This window comes from Ochlerotatus camptorhynchus, unplaced genomic scaffold, assembly GCF_037179485.1.
Source record: "Ochlerotatus camptorhynchus isolate MF236.1 unplaced genomic scaffold, CSIRO-AGI_Acam_v1.1 ptg000274l, whole genome shotgun sequence".
Lineage (NCBI taxonomy): Eukaryota > Metazoa > Arthropoda > Insecta > Diptera > Culicidae > Ochlerotatus > Ochlerotatus camptorhynchus.
The window spans coordinates 4057429-4074963 of NW_027040763.1; the positions used below are offsets into that span (position 1 = coordinate 4057429).

Consider the following 17535-nt stretch of genomic DNA (forward strand, 5'->3'; position numbering starts at 1 on the left):
TAAACGTGGCACAAAAAATTACATCGAAAATTATGCAAAAACGTACAAACACTTTGGTCTAAGAAATTCATACTTATTTTAGTTGGTGTGAAGATGTTGAGATGAGTTGATATAAAAAAATATCTGACTTGACACAATTGCAAAATTTAGCCTGGTGTTCAAGTTATATTGACATGAGTATTAAAATTGAATTTTAGAGCACATTTTATTTAAAATTTCGTAAAAATTACATGCTGTTTCAAATATATAGTTTTTTTTACGTAGGACTACGTCTTTGATTTCTATATCCCCCACTTTACACTTTGTGAAAACCGAAAATGGAACATGTAACAAATTAAGAAAGATTTTGAACGTTAATAACTCAGCTGCCCCTAGTCCAATTTCAATAATTTTATCACCAATGGATCAAAAATATGGCTACGCATCGATAACAATGCTTCCGAATGTTGATTTTCAACAAAAAACTATTGAAAAACTGGTAAATGTCCAGCATTGCCCAAAAGCGTCGAATTAACTAACAAATTCACCAATTACCTACTTGCATATGCTGCTTCCCCAGCACAGTCGTCAGAGAGTAGTAAGTAGACGAAACAAGTCGAAGTGGCATTCGCCTCCGATCCTCGGGCGCGTGCGAATAGGGAGGATGGAATTGCGTGATATTTTGCACACTCATCACCATATTCAGAATCACACGCTCCCAACGACCACACCACTGTGTGGTGGTGTTCGGTCGTCGAAATTAGTAGCAGTAGTAGCAGCAGTAGCAGTGATTTCGGCGTGTGGCGTTGAAAATTGTTCTCCATTTACAAAGAAAGGCTGCCTGCAAGCAGCGAGCTGCAGAGCCCACAAGCAACCATCAAAGGAGGAAGAAGCTGCACCGCTATGCTATGGATCGGAATCAGTAGCTCTACGTGAGTCGCTGCGGGTCGGTCATCTATGCCAAGCGTGTCACCCTCGCTCCAAACGACATACAGCTCGACAGCCTCATCCGTGTTGAACACCCAGCTCAGAATTACTAAACCATCACTACAAAACGGTCTTTTTCAGGGCCACAAAAAATTGTTAAAGAGTATTATTTGGACATTGGTCAAAGTCATCTGTTCCCGCAAGCAGCTAGCTATCAAGGCTCAACCTGTCTATAGAAGGTGTGGAATTGTAAGCCTGAATATATTGGTGCAATTAGTTTTTCCTACACGGTAAGAAAAAAAGTACCCAACGGCCAGTTCACTTTTACCTACTTTTGACTAGTTTGTCTCCTTTTCTCCTTCTAATGTTGTCAAAAACGGAGGAGCAAAACCATCCAACAAGGGTAGTAAAGTGTGGGAACCCAACGTTGAGTATAATCATATTTACCTACTGTTGGGTACAACTAACTTACTTTTGGTTAAAAAGCCAGTGGAAAATTCCATACGAACTGCACACAAGTAAATGAAAATTACTTTGACCCGCTTTACCTACTTTTGGGTTCCTGCACTATAGTGCCGAGATGAGTAAAAAGAACTTAATTTTGGGTACTTTTTTCTAACCGTGTAGGCTTTCATTCCGCACGATTCGTTTCTTTCGTTTAATCAATCACCCTTGTAGTCACGTCGAAAAGATTGTTTCAATCGGTGCTGAATGAATGCATATGAAATTTAATGTGGATTATAGATTTTTTTGTATGTTACCAAAATTTATGAATGGTTTGCCACTATATGTTGAGTTAATTTATTGATTATTGAATTATCACACTGTATACCATGAAAAAGCAGCCTGTTTTCAAGTAAGGAGTTATCATAAAAAAAAACAAATCGCCAGCTGGTATTTCCCGGCGACTTTACAAATAAATAAAATCAAACAAAATCATCATGCAGAACTAGCTAGGATTTGTTTTACTTCATATTTCACAAAATTGCTTTCGAGTGTTAAGACATCGTCTCCCGCAAAGTTTACATTTTTCCCCCTACCAACACATAGGTCAAATGGCTCTAATGTTGGTCTATGGATCTAAGATTGGGCCCATCGCTAAAAATCTGCTATTTATCAATTGCATCTAGATGAACACGTCATTGGGGCGGTACTAATGGATATTTTTGGTTGCTATTGAAAATTTAGTCGATTGCTGAATTTATGTATAGGCCCAAATTAGGGACACTTAGGCCGACATTACATACATTTTCCCTACATCAGGGCTAGATAGATCTCAACAGGATCTATAGAATCCACGCAATTTAAAAAAAAACCAAAATGCACAGCATTACGAGCAAAGGTCAGGTTTCGACCAATAGCAGATAGATTTTAATTCTAAACAAGCCACGCGATTGGAAATTTATCTACCAATCTGCTAAAATGAACACTTAGTTAATTTTCAATAGGTCACTATAGAAAAATTCCAAATGTCCAACTGTTGCAATGGTGATCAAAATTATCACCGAATGTCTGAAAATAGCGCATTCCCTAACACAGACTTAAAAATCGAATTCGATGCGGTCCCACTGAACGATGCTCATTCAATCACCGTAAGTGGTGGTGTCCAGTCCAGCAGCAGCAGCAGCAGCAGGAGTGCTTTCAACAACAACAGCGAAAGGCTGCCTGTAATCAGCGAGCTACAGAGCTCATATGAGCAACCATAGAGAAGGAGGAAGAAGTCCACCGCTAGGCTAGGATTGGAATCAGTAGCTCGTCGTGTTTAGCTCAGCATTACTCAACCATCACTACAAAACGGTCCTTTTCAGGACCACCATAATTTTGTTAAGAGTATTATTTGGACATTTGTCAAGGTCATCAGCTCCCGCAAGCAGCTAGCTATCAAGGCTCAACTTGGCCTCTATAGAAGGTGTGGAATTGTAGGCCCTAATGTATTGGTGAGATTAATCATCGTCCGACCATTTTCCAGAACACGCTGGTAGGTAGTGTTAAAAATCCATATAGAATTTGAGAGAAGTGGGAATAATTCGCTTTGGGTGTATATTCAGTCCCCAGAAAGCCAATAAAATCAAATTTGTAAGAAAATTAGCTCTCACGAGTTCAATCTCTCGAAGTCCCTCCTTTTTTACATATTCTGCACAAACGATACTTTCTGCCCCGCCCCATTCATATAATTCGGAAGGAAATCCTTTGAGGGGTAAATTGAATACACTTTAATACCAAAATGCACAAAACTTAAAAATTGATAAATAACAAAAAAAAAATCAAAATACACCTTTTAAAGTCGGGTAGATGAATCGGAAATACTCAAGTTGACAGTCCCTTGGATTCTCTTCATCAACTTTCTCTTTGAAATAAATATTACAAATTTAATACGCTTACAAATAAAAAAACGGAAAGAGTTAAGATAATTGATGATTGATCAATTAAAAAATCTAAATGTTCACATTTGTTCCACCCACTAGCGGTACTACGTCAAGCTTCCGTTCGTGCCCCTAGGCACAGACCCTTCTACTATTTTATTTTATTTTTCTATTTTACTTATAAATAGAGCTTAAAATTTTTCGAAGAAATGATTAAGCAAAGAAGGCATATAAAAAAGGTGGGGCTGAAAGCGTGTGTCCGAAATATAACTTGAACAGTCCTTAATGGAAATGCTCAGAAGTTCTCTTCCCTGATGTTCTCGAAGCTATCCTGAAGTTTTCACAGTTCTCCGGACATTCTGCTCTGAATTTAATGGAACTTTAGGATAAACAGCAGTCGTCCAGAAATCAATGAAACTTTCTGTACGATCTCGTAACTTCCTCAAATTTCCTTAAGCCGGTGGTGTAGTGGGAAGCGTGATTGCCTCTCTCTCCAAAAGGCTTGCATTCAATCCCAGACGGTGCCACCGGGATTTTCTAAGGCATAAAATCTCTGATCACGCCTTCTTTCGGAAGGGATGTAAAGCCGTTGATCCCCGGTCCATTGTTGATGGGTCCATAGGCAGAGTTCAAGGGTGCTTCCCTGAAGTTCCCGCAATTTTACTGATCATGGTCTGCGCTGAGTTCTCAGAACTACGAGCTACGAAACTTCCATTGAGATCTTTAAACTTACCTGAAGTTTCACATCTTCCGAAAGTTCCTGCAGTTTTCTTGAAGTTAATGAAACTGCCCTGAAGCTGATTGATTTTCACTGAAGTTCTAGAAGATTTCCTGAAATCTATTGAACTACCCTAAAGCTATCGGAACTGACTTTAATCTTCGATGTTGTTGTTTAGGGCGATCTTGAAGGACTTGGAACCGCTCTGAAGATTTCATAACGTCCTTTGAATATCCATGAAATTCTCAGAACTTCTTGACATTTCCCACAAGTTTTCCGATGCTAATGAACATAAAGTTTTCTAAATGTTATATATGCTCTGACATTTATGTAATTATTAGAATTTACCCTTAAGGAAAAAAAATACGTAAATAATCGACTTTCCAGGACTTTCAAATTATTTTAAAGAGAAAACCATAATTTAAAAAGTCACAATGATATTAAAACACGCCTGTTCGTACACAAAGGAGTCTTCAGCGCTACCGTTACGTCATCTGCATCGTAATTCATCAATATTCGAATTAGGTCAACATCGAATCCATCTTCGTTGCTAAATTTGACAAAAACCTCCTACATTTCCGGGACAACGTACTTCCTATGGATCAACTATGAAAGGCATCGGCGAAGCAGTGGAAGATCTCGTTTTCATCATCTGCACGGCGAATGAGAACGACCCAAATTTGAGTTTAGTTCACTCATAATCGCCAAAAGTGCAGGAACTCAGCGATGAGTAAAATCTGTCCTGTGGAAAACCTAAAAAATCTGCCGGAAAATGAGGAAATTTACGAAAATTTTAGTCAGTCTCGGAGTAGTACCAATAGACTGAGTGAATCCAATCATTACTTTTCTCAAATTCAGGAATTTTTCCCTGGAAAAACCTGGGAAAACATGAGGCAAATTTACTCATCGCTGAGTTCCTGCAATTTTGGCGATTATGAGTGAACTAAATTCAAATTTGGGTCGTTCTCATTCTCTAAGAGAAAGAGGTGACAATTGGCTTCTTCCTCTTTTATTTCTATCTCTATCTTTATCTTTATCTATCTCTATCTCTATCTTACGCACATGAAATCGGCCAATCAGGAGCTGGTTCACGTTTGACAGAAAAGTGGTTCATTTTCACCCCCGTATTGTCACCTCTTCTCTTATGTCTGGTGTGCTTGATGAAACGTCATGAGTGAAGAATTTTATTGAAATAGCTTATAGTTCAAAGTTTTCTTTTAATAAAGTGCATTGAATCTCTCTATGAACAATGTATGATCAAGTTCAGTGAAGAAAATCATTTACCCGTATGTGAAGATCATTGATAATGTGCACCTAAAAAGAAAAACAGAAAATTTACCAGTACCTGAAGACTCACTGGAAAAAACATACATACCTGTTAAACCCAAGCAGGAGAAAATAACTAATAAATACCTAATTCTGATCTGATACCAACATTTGGTTTTGATCAGCATGACATAAGAGGTACAATACCAAAAAATGCATTCAAAATATACTTTAAATAACAAAAACTGATATTTGGGGTATGTTTTGGTATTGTATTTGCATAATTTGGTATTGGAATGGTATTGAGGGAACATTTTTGTTTTTTGTATTATTTTTTGGTATTTTACCTCTGATGTCCGGTACCAATTCAAGGTATCGAGATATTCGTTCCTGCTCAGGAACCTACATGACAACTGTGCTGCTTTCGCAATATCAATGTCAACACATTTTTTTAATTCTTGTTTAGGGTAGGTGTACCAGTTATGGCTATACGTTCCTAATATGGTGTGTTCCAATTATGGAATTCCCATAGGCCATAATTGGAACACACCATAATATGAACGTATAGCCATAACTGGTACACCTACCCTATTACATTCATACATAGAGGACGTACCAGAGAATCTAGGGCAGCTCAATTAATTTCAAGGAAATTACAGAAACTTTGGATCCAAAGCTTTCGAAAAGTTCCGCGAAGTTTCGAGGGCTTCAGGAAAAGGTTGGAAACTTCTGGGAAGTTATGTGAACACCAGAATACATTGGCAGAGCCAAGAGTTCTGTCTGGGGAAAGGTTAGTAAAAATTACGAAGGATTGAAAAAAAGAAGCTATTTTTATTGAAGTACCAGTGACATCCTGGTAATCAATTTCAACTCTATGGAACGTACTTCGATTAAACGAGGAAACACTTTTTAAAAAAGTATTGGGCAAGTCGGAAGAAGCTTTCAGAAAATGTTAATAGAAACTTTCAGAAGAAATCAGCAGACATTTCCGGGGCATGTCACCAAGGCCTCTAGGGGAACACGAAAGGATTTTTCAAGATAAATCGTTATAATTGACCAATGTCAGCCAGAAGAAACTTCCAGATCAAGTCTAGAAAAACCGGAATTACCTTCCAGGAGAAATTGCAGGACAGTCGGTGGAAGTCGTAAAAAACATCCTACACTCAAAAAATTTCACACGTTTGATCGAAGTATTTAAAAAAAAATTAAAATCTTTCACTATCTATTCAAGTGTATTGCACGTTGAATCACGCTACTGTTCAAAACAGATGGATTTAAAGTGTTTTGCATTTCAATACGATGTGAATTGCTTGCTCAGAAAGGTAAACATCGATAACAAGAGTTGTGACTTTATCCTATCAACCTGCCTCATATATGAGAACAACCGTGGCACAGTGAGATCGAACGAAGACTTCGGCAGCAGCATACCCCAACAATCCATGATCGAATCCCAAATCAGACCCATTAAAAATGTGAAAGCTCTGGCCTCTGGCAGTTTTGTTTATATATTTGTCGATTCATTTTTAGAGTCGGTAAAGTAGAATTCGATAAAGTAGAATATTGTAGAATATTGAACTATGGTGTGCAAAGCTATTGATATCACCATATGAGGCACATAGAATCCAAGTGTGTCACAATTCAAATCCATAGTGTTCAGGCATGGTTCATAGCATAAGATTCACGCATGAAATAGATGTGTTTCACAATATGCGCAAAATTAAGTGTGAGACACATGATGATGACGTGTGGAATTTTTTGAGTGTAGTAAAACTGATAGCGGCACCGGTGGCGTAGTGGTAAGCGTGATTGCCTCTCATCCTAAAGGGCCTGGGTTAAATCTCAGTCGGCGCCGCCGGGACTTTCTGAGGCATAAAATCTCTGATCTTTCATAAAGGAAGTAAAGCCGATTGCCCCGGTCCATGAGTTGATGGATCGATATGAAGGGTACAGGTGTGAAAACTGCCTCCCTGACGTCTATAGTATTGGTACTCAGTACGGAATACAAGATCGACGGAGAACAAATCAAGGAAAACAAAATCCTAATAAAACTGGAACAAGCTTAGTTGGAAGAATCATCCGAAGAAAGACAAAAAAAAATACTTCCGAGGGATGTCTAAAGTATGTTTCAAATGAAAACAGTAAACAAATCAGGATAAATCGGAGAAATCAGGAAAAAATCTGGAGTTGTCGGATGACACTTCCTGGAGTAGTTCGATTTAATATCTGGAACAAATTGCCTTCCACAGAAGTCGAATGGAACTAATGGGGGTAATTCCATACGTCTGTCAAGTTAAATCCACAAACAAGCAGACGTAACTCTTGGAATAAAATTATCTTCAAAACATAGTACCGCCAAACATAGGACTTCAGTAACGACATCTCGCGGAAAACAAGCTGGCTCGCTGATTCACAAACAAAGCTGCATGCAAGAAAAGCCGAATATGTAGAAACGTCCAAGTGAGGCGATGCCAGCGCTGCGACGAGTAGTTCACGGAAACGATAACATTCAAACCAATCGTTAAATGCGCAAACGATGATCCAGAATGAAGAGCTACGGCTGTTTGTCTGTGGTAAAACCATATATTAATATAAAATTGTCGAATTTATTTAATAGTTCATGGAATTTTGTTCCACAGAAGATAAGAATTGATTTTCCTTCGGCTTAAATAATCCCATGGAGTGCTTGTTTGAATAAAGTACGGTGAAAGAAAGGAAGAAATAAGAATGCTGTGCGCTTGAGAAGCAGAAACAGAACAGAGAGTCGCCTCCTAAAAAGAACTCACTGCGACCTCCCAGCTTAGGGAAAAAATCCGACACTGCATCGAATGTAGAATAACTTAACAATCCAACTGTGTATTTCAAGTCCTTCGGCGCTGTAGGAGTTGCAAAGATTTTAGACCTACTTAAATCCACTATTGAATCATATCGAGTCCAATACCTGGATTAAGAGATTTGAGTGGTGAGACAAATTTAATGAGAAAAGCCATCCGTGAACCATGTCCAAAATATCATCTTTTTCTAGATTTAACATGGTTAGAATTTCTCTCCAAATCCAAAAAATAACAGTCGAACAGTGATTGGCACGAGTAAACTTTATTCTTGGAATATGGCATCGAAAATACTGAGATGCAGCTGGAGCAATGATGATACGTACCCATTATTTACTAATGTTCACCTAGAAGGTCTTTTGAAGACGAAGAAATTTCATAAAATTCAATAGACATTTGACTCTTTTATTATCATTACTTCCATGGAATAGTGAAAAGATAGAACTTAGAAGATAAGTCTTAAAATCAGGGGTACCCCCATTTAATTTACTCTCCTAAAAACCAGTGCATGAAAGTTTAAATACTACCTACTTGATAACTCCGTGTGCGCAAGTTCTAACCAATCGACACTTTTAATCTAATGAGCAATATCAGCACTACCCCCACCACGGTGTTCCGTCAGGCCCACATCTTTGTACCCCTTGAGCGCAATCTCCATCGACAGCTTCCCGGCCAGAATCCCGTGCTTCTCCATCACGTTCCAAATCGTTGCCATAAATATGAAGAATATGACGATTCCGCACAGCAGAAACTTCAGTAACAGGTAGGCGCTCTTCAGTCCATAGGGAGCTTCCAGTTCGAGCATGTTGAGCAAAACGATAATCACCCCTATCGCCATCAGCGAGTAGCTCCGCCTGTGTGATTCCAGCTGTTTCAAACTCTCGTTACAGATAACAATGCTTTCCCGCAGTGCCAGGATCGCTTCCTGGTCTCTATTTTCACACTTCCCATTACCTTCGCCACCGGCACAGGCCATCAAATGCTGAATCGCCGACGAGCCGGTCTTCTTCAGAATGATCTTCGCATACACAGCTTCGTGATCGGAATAGCTAATCTGCTTACCCGGAATGCGCTCCGGCAGCGGAAGTCGATGCTCCAACAGCCGACCCTCAAAGTTATCCCCGAATCGATACATGATATAGTCGATCCGCTTACCGAGCGGGCTTTTCTTGGCAGCTTCCAGATCGGTGTAGCTGTTCTTGCCGATCTCGTTCGTTCCCATGTTTTCGGCGGCGAACATGTTCTTATCGTATGTATCGACCAGCATCGAGTTGGTCTGCAGCACCCGGAAGGCCAAATCACCCGGTTCGGAGTTCAAGTCTCCGGCCAGAATCTGCAGCACCGCACTTCCCCGGGTGCTTTCGATGAATTGAGCAGTGTCGTAGGCCTGAATCACCCGATGGGCCATGTAGTCGTCACATTTCCGGTCGTACTCGGCGTGCAGCTGCGGGAGATGATGGAGGAAAAAATTCACTTTCAGTAGGATTTGTAATCGGTGATAGTAATGGAATAACTTCAATCCCAAACTTGCTAAACATGTTTTTTTTTTATAAATTCCTATATCTTTGTTCAAAAAATGTGTTTCAAGCTGCTTTTTGATTATTTCTTTATCATTTATGGCCAATAGTTCATATTGCTGAAGAAAATTGGGCTAGAATGGTCTCATTGTTGAGATTTAGCTATTAAAATGGTAAAATATTTGATTTTTGTTAAATAATTAATTTGTACAGGCTCAATCGAAAAAAACTTTACAGAGCCATGTTATTATTTGCATTATACATTATTAATGCCTTAAATCTAAAGTTAAAGGAATTGAACCGAATACTCGTGATCTTCTAGAGCTACCAAGTTGTTTTATGATGACATTATGTTTTTTGCTTATTTTAACAGCACTATGCCTGGTGCAGACGGATTCTGAGCGTTTTTTTTTAGTTTTAAATATGTAGTTTTGAAAGGAATGTTGCTCGCGGACATTGCAGAAGTGTGGTTTGCATCTCACTGCAGTCTGAAAAATTATCGAGAAAATTTACCTAAGAAAGAAATCGATTAAAACCAAGTAAACCGTACCACTGAACTGTCATCTGATTGAGGTTAACCCCGGCGGTGCAAAACCTTATTGTCACTAGGTGCTCTCGAAGTGAAGAAACATTACTCACCCCCTAGTGATGAAAACAAATGCTAGAAATAAATTGCATCGAATTAAGCAATGAAAATTGTATATATTGACCCGGGAAAAAAAATGCAGGAACGTTCCAGAAGTTCTGAGAAATTCAGTGAAGTCCAGAAACAATCAGGGATGTTCAGAGCTCTTTAGAGCAATGTCGGAAACTTTGAGACTTACAGGAAAGTTCAAAAAAGTTTACACAAGTTAGCAAAACTTCAGACAAGTTAAGTTGAAGCTACGTGAAGTTTGGGGCAGTTCTGAGAATTTCAGAGCAGTTCCATTAATATCAGGAAAATTGCAGGAACTTCAGCACATATTCGAGCAGGTAAATGATTAGCAACTAAATTCAGAAAAATAGCGGGAAGCTTCAAGATGTTCCAACAATATAAGATAGTCCAGAATAAGGGGAGTTAATCCGTGAAACACACGGAAGTGCATAAAATGTGGGAAATTTAGAGATCCTTAGGACAGTTTAATTAATTTCAGGGTAATTCCAAGAACATCATCTGAGGAGTAGTGAGAACTTCAGGATGGTCCACAAAATAGGTAGGAAAAAGTTCCGAGGTTTGAAGGAAATACAGAGGATTTCGGGGAAGTTGCATTAACAGACTGCGGGATAGTAACAGAAGATCCGAGAATGGCAGGCACTTCAAAGAAGCTTCGAGTAATTCAAAGTGGTTCCTCCATCAGCTTCAAGGAAACTGCAGAAACTTTCAATTACTTCCAAGCACTTCAGGGATATCAAGAGTACTTAAGAGAAATCAAGAAAACTTCAGAGAAGTTCAGAGAACTTGAAGAAAATTTAATTAAGGTCCGAGAACCTCAGGAATGCTAGATCTAGAGATCTTCAAGCCAGTCCAAATAGCTAAAGTAATGTCCAGACTTTCGGAGCATTTAAAGATCTGTAAAGGTTTGTTTCGATAAATTTCAGACAGCTCGAGAAGCTTAGGGACAATTTCTGGAAATGTTAAGAAGTTTCAGAAATTTGAGGAAAGTCCAAAGATATCCCGACCAATTTAGAAAACTTGATACATATTTTGGGAACTTTACAGGAGCCTAGAGATTTTCAGGGAAGTTTGAAGATTTATAGGCCAGTTCTATTTATTTCAGGACAGAGCTTGAGATTAAATGGGAGAACATCACGAAACATCAGAGAACCTTAAAATAACTTCCATAAAACTCAGGATTTTTTTGAAAATTTAAGGAATATTCCGAGATTCATAGGGAAGCCCAGAGAACTCAGAGGAGTTTAGAGATTTTAAGCCTGTTTCATTATTTTCAGGGATATTCCGAGTGCTTAGGGGAAGATCAGAGAACTTCAGAGCAATTCCATTAATTAATTGCAGATTAATTAAAAAAATGTGTAAGTGCTAGCGTCTTTGTGTCGAACAATTTTTAGATTATCATAGTTTTGTTTCCGTTAAATTGTTGAAAAATAATGGTAGGTAGTGTTCGTGAGTGTTGCGCAGTTTTCTCCGTTGCCAAACTCACTGGTAGGCAAAGATAGCACAGCTTACTGTAGAACCCAGCAATCCACCCCACCGAAACTTGTAAAACCCGCCGCCAGATGGACAAACAACTGCCTGTTGGGAGGCCTCACAGGCGATGACTCACTCAACTTCCAAATTAAAATCACTGATCGTTATACCACCAGGAAAAATGGTTGATCATATCAAGCTAGCTAAATTTGAATAGTGAACCAGCTTTCAAAAGCGGAAATTACTAGTGGAAACCATAGCTAACAGTGAAAAGTGTTAAGAGAGAGTGACGGATAGAACGACAGCAGGTAAAACACAATAACTCTCATTTTGGTTAAAATGGTCCTAATGCCAAATGTGTTTGACCATTAGGACCCCGCTGTTTTCAATACAGTCTCCAACAGGTAGATGCATGCTACGATGTGTTGTTTTAGGTAGCATGCTAAAAAGTCTGGAGTATCCGTTTCCTTGATCTCTATTAAGCAATGTTGATGGATTATGTTTAAATATTTCTAAACTTTCAGCTACGTCTAATTTCCAAGGCGAAGATACAGTCCGCAGGATATTAATGTTATCCTTAGTCAAATTGTGCCCCTTTGTAACGATATGTTCTGCAACTTTGGATTTAAATTCATAATGAAGTCCTTTATCCATTTCTTTGCTAGTCTTTTTTACCTCTGCGATGTGTTCCTTAAACCTTGTTTCCAAAGTCCTTTTCGTCTGATCAATGTAGATTTTATTGCAATTTGGACAAGAGATTTTGTATACTCCGGCTTTCTCTAAGACATTTATTGAATCTTTTGTTGATCCTAACAGTGACTTCAGCTGATTTGTCCTGCTGCTGAATACTAAATCTAGGCCAAAACTTCTTAACTTTGAAATCAATGTTTTGGTAATGTTTTTGTCGAAATTCACCGCTACACGTTTTAAACCCTCAGTTACTGGTGTAAGAGTTGCCGAAATACGCCTAAAATGATCCCTTGTTCTTTTATCGATTACTGCTTGAATTGCTTTTTCTTGATACCCATTAAGTCTAGCGATTTCAAAATGTGAGCTATTTCCTTTGATTTGCCTGTATCGCTAAGAGGAAGAGTTTGCATCCTGTGAACCATGTGGTGAAAAGCGGCCATTTTGTGTTGATGGGAATGGTTTGAAGTGCTTGGTATTACTCTCTTTGTGTTTGTTGGTTTCCTATAGATTTCGAAATTGAACGAAGACGTTTCCCTGATGATGAGAAGATCTAAGAAGGGGAGTTTGCCTCTTCTTCGTGAGTAAATTTGATGTCCTTGTGAACGTTGCTTATGGCCTCCAAAGTTTTTGATAAATCTTCCCTTTTGACAATGCTAAAGATGTCATCCACGTACCTATACCAACATTTGGGCAACAAATTCCTATCCTCCAGAGTATTTTCTAGGTTAGCCATGAACAATTCACAGAGAAGAAGTTCAAGAAAATTCTGAGGTGAGATCCAAGAAAAACCCAAGATGAACTCGAGGGTAATTAGAAAGGGGTTCTGAGGAAAGCTTCAAGGAATTCTGAGAATAAATTCAAGGCATTCTGAAAAGGAGGGAAATATTGGGAGTTTCCAAGGGGAGAATCCCAAGATAGTACTGTGCAGAATTTCAAGGCATATCTGAAATGCATTGCATGCGCAGTTTAAGTAGAATTATGAAAAGAAACTTCTGCGAATTTTTTGGCGATTCTAAAAAATTCGAAAAGCTCCCGGATTTTTTTCTGGAGAGATTTTGTCGACTGTTATTAAGAAAATTTCAAAGGAATACCATTGAAAATTTTAAGATTATTTTAGTTTTAGTGGTATTCTAAAAAGAACTCTTAGAAGGGGAATGATTCTAATGTACTCGAGAATTTTCCGAAGATATTCTGTAAAGTGTTTAAAAAGATTTTCAAGGTAACAGGCAAAAACAAAATTGGCATAGACAAATTTTGAAGATTGGGCTGAAATGTTCTGAAGTCATCAAAAAGGTATTCTTGTTTAGATTCACGCATATAAACTCATTAAAGTACACACGCTTCAATCATTTTACAATTTTAAAATACAGAACTACTGAAGCACTGCACAAAAAGAGGCTGTTAGGATTTCGTCGATTTCATTACTCTGACTTTGACAGTTCGAACGATTGCACTAACACCATCCATACTGACTTGACCTCAAATCCTACTCGGATCTATTTTATTCGTTTTCGGTTTTTAAGCTGGGTCAGAGTCAACCCTGACGACTCTGACCCAGCTTAAAAACCGAAAACGACATAAGAAGCTGAACTACCATCGATGAACCGACATGATACAGGTGGAAAGGCTTAATGAAACTCCTCAAACTCCGGAAGCTTTCAGGAAAGTTCTGCGAACTATAGAGAAGTTTGCAAACTTCAGTCAGCTGCAGTGATCTGAAAGTTTTGGTAACTTTAAAAATGTTCTGCGAACTTTAGTGTAGTTTTGTGAACTTAAGTGAATAAGTTCAAACTTGAGGAAAGTATTGCGAACTTCAAGGTCATTTGACACATACGGGAAATTCTACGAACTTCAAAAAGTTCTACGGACTCCAAGGAAGTTCTACAAACTTCAAACAGGTTATGATAATTTTAGGAAATTGCTTCAAACTTTGTGGACGTTCTACATTTTTTATTCAAGTTCTGCAAACTTTAGGGGCGTTCTGCGAATTTCAGGATGTGTTTTACAAACTTCAAGGAAATTTTGCAAACTTGAGAGAGCTTCTGCTGTTAACACATGTAAGTTCTACAAACTCCAGGAAAGTTCTACAAACTACAATGGAGATCTCCGCAGTCAAGGAAAACGTTATGAACATCAATTAAGTTCTGCTCACCCCAGGAAATTATTGCAAACTCCAGAGAAACAGAGAAGATCAAGAACCTTTAGAGAAGCTCATTGAACTTCAGGGAAGCTCTACAAACTTCAGGAAAATTCTGCAAACTTTCAAGACGCGCTTCGAACTTCAGAGAAGTTCTTCAAGCTTTATGAAACGTACTGCAAACTTCATTGAAATGCAGTGAATTTTTTCACTTTTTGTGAGTATCATGAACGTATTGCAAGCTTCAGGAAAGCTCAATGAGCTCCTGGTAAGATCTACGAACTTAAAGAGTTCTGTAAACTCTAGCAAAGTTGTATAAAAGCTTTTACAAAAATCAGAAAAGTTCTTCAAACGTCAAGAAGGTTCGGAAAACTTGAAGGACATTCTGCGAACCGCAGGGAAAATCTAATATCATCATGAAAATAATATCTTAGAATTTCAAGAAAATTTTTACAAATTCAGAGACGTTTAGGAATATTCTGCGCAGCGTGTGAGGTGAAGTGACAGTGAAGTGATGGTGAAGTGACAATTGTCACCTCGGGTGAGGTGACTCTCCATTTAATTTACACGGAGAGTCACCTCACCCGAGGTGACAATTGTCACTTCACAAGTGAGAGCGTGTCACCTCACCTCACACGCCGCGCAGAATAGGCCTGGTTAAGTTTGAAGAACTTCATCGAAGTACTACGAAATTCAGTAAAATCTAAGACCAGGGATTTAATTAGAACATAGTTTCCATCAGCTGCCTCGTTGGATCATCCGTGGAACAACTTCCACTATGGAATGTGATAAGGACATCGTAAAAATTAAAGAGTAGTGGGGGTCACAAAAATGAGCGTTTGCCACCTTAAACAATATGCTGAGTACGACTCTGATGTTGACATAGGAATACCGAATAAACATGTATTCCCTAGTCACAGAATAAAAATTATGCAAGACGTTTGATGGTTGCTTGAACATAAACAGTGTAAAACCAAAAATGGAAATCATGATCTTAGGTTTATTGAAAGAAATGTTAACGGGATCAAATTACAGAACTTTGAACCCATTAGCTTGTTGATTCATGCATGAAATAACCGAATGTTTGCATCCTTATGAAAATAACTCAAAATTAGTTTTGTTATTCATGTTTCAGCGTACAAAGCACACTACATTAAATAAATCATTCAAATCGAAGGTATAACTATTATATAACACAACTGGTTTATTTCTTGTCAAATGAGCGCTTTCTTGTGCTTCTTTAAAAAGCAAAGGTATTCTATTTAATATTCATTGTCTTAGAAGTGCATTGTTTGCTTATACTTTTTGGATACTTCAACCAAGTAGAATGGAAGTAACCGAAATATATTAATCATAGTACATATGTAGCGAGATGATGGTAGCTTGCAACACACAGTCTGTAAAATCTATTGAATTATGTACATTGTACATGGCCACTAATATTTGAACTGCTATTGAAGTCACAGTGTGGTTAAAAAAACATAATTGCCATCTTCTCGTCCACTCTTTTTTCGGACATTCGTTTGATCCAACCTCCCTTTTTCTACCCACACAAAAAATTCACTCCACCAAACTCTCGTGTATACTCACATGAGCAACATATACATGCACCAACTGGTCATTAACGGCAATCTTGGAAAATCCTACACCCTTTCCCCCGAACCAATCGCCGTGCTGAATCCGGTGCACATACCCATTGACCGACCACGCATGGAAGAAGGCCGACACGATAGGGTATTTGGACAGCAGCGTCAATCCGGATCCAACTACCCCGCTAAAAACAAACAGGCACAATTATAAAATTCCTTATCACCAGACAAAGCGAAGTATTCGAACCATGCTCACCTGTAGAAGTAATGAGCAAATGGAAGCACACCTTCGACCCGTTTCTTCAGATACTGATAATCGCTGTCCGACCAAACTTCCTGCAGTGATACAATATCGTAGTTGCCACTAGCCAACACATCTCCGATGGCCTCAACCCGTATGGCTCGGTCCTTGGACACGTGCGGGATTCCCCTGTACAGTACAATAAGTTAAAAACGTGCAACAATGATTCGAGACACGAAGAAGCAAAAAGAATCAATTACTCACCAAATGTTCAAAGTTAAAATGCTCAGTTCGAGAGCCATCCTCTCATTGCTGTATCCGACGAAACGATTATCTAATTAGCTACCACTACGACGCTGACTGCGGGTTTGACCTCCGGACGATTCCAAAACCGAAAGCGAACGATTGATCTTATGGTAAAGAAAAATCAATTTTTCATCTCTCCGTCCACGAACAGAAAAGCTACGCACTGAAAACAGTCATTGATTGAGATTGTTTTTGTTTTGCCTTACTTTGCAGCAGCATCAGAGTCAGCTAGATACGCCTGGGGGGGGATGTGCTGTCAAATCAGCCTACTGATCATCTTGTATGAAACTGGTTCCAAACGTAAACAAACCCTGTAGGTTTCTTATGGCTTGTTTACGTTTGGAACCAGTTATGCGAGGTAGGCGAAGATTGTTCGTATTTGACAGCCACCTCCCCCCCTTGAGATACGCAGCAAATCAGGAACTGACAGTCTGTGCCAGTAAGCATCCGATATCACGAACACAACTGCAATGGGAAGTCGGAACGTTCCCGAATCGGTCGAAAGTTGAGTGCGCACTCACTCCATGTGTGATTTGAAGGGACCGTTAAATTGAGTGAACCACTCTGACCGAAGCACGTGGTGACGTCGGGAGTGTGATACGAGCATGTAACAACATGGGTAAATGTTTGGTTGAATAGTGTGTTGATTGATCGTTATCCTCATGACATACATGGCTTACGGTATCGTCATCGGTTGTTCAGAATTAACGATCCATTCTTGGGGACAGGGTTGTTTCCACTCACTTCGCTCTAAAAAAATATTTTTTTCGGATTTGAGTAATAGTTTCCACCATCAAATCCAATAGACCGATAAACCAGTTTTGCGGTAAAGAGATTTTCGAAAAATCG

At 38.9% G+C, this 17535-nt stretch overlaps 2 protein-coding genes across 2 annotated transcripts in view; one reads left to right on the forward strand and one right to left on the reverse strand.

Annotated features, from left to right (window-relative positions):
- Positions 1-17535, forward strand: part of LOC135705731 (E3 ubiquitin ligase Rnf121) — a 598717-nt gene that overhangs the window by 238025 nt on the left and 343157 nt on the right. The gene's annotated exons all lie outside the window — the stretch shown is intronic.
- Positions 8340-16836, reverse strand: nSMase (neutral sphingomyelinase). The gene is made up of 4 exons (XM_065227557.1): positions 16645-16836; positions 16396-16569; positions 16141-16324; positions 8340-9525 (listed from the first exon to the last, which is right to left on the reverse strand). Exons 1-4 carry the CDS (start codon positions 16680-16682, stop codon positions 8659-8661), a joined length of 1263 nt encoding a protein of 420 aa, XP_065083629.1. The 5' UTR covers positions 16683-16836; the 3' UTR covers positions 8340-8658.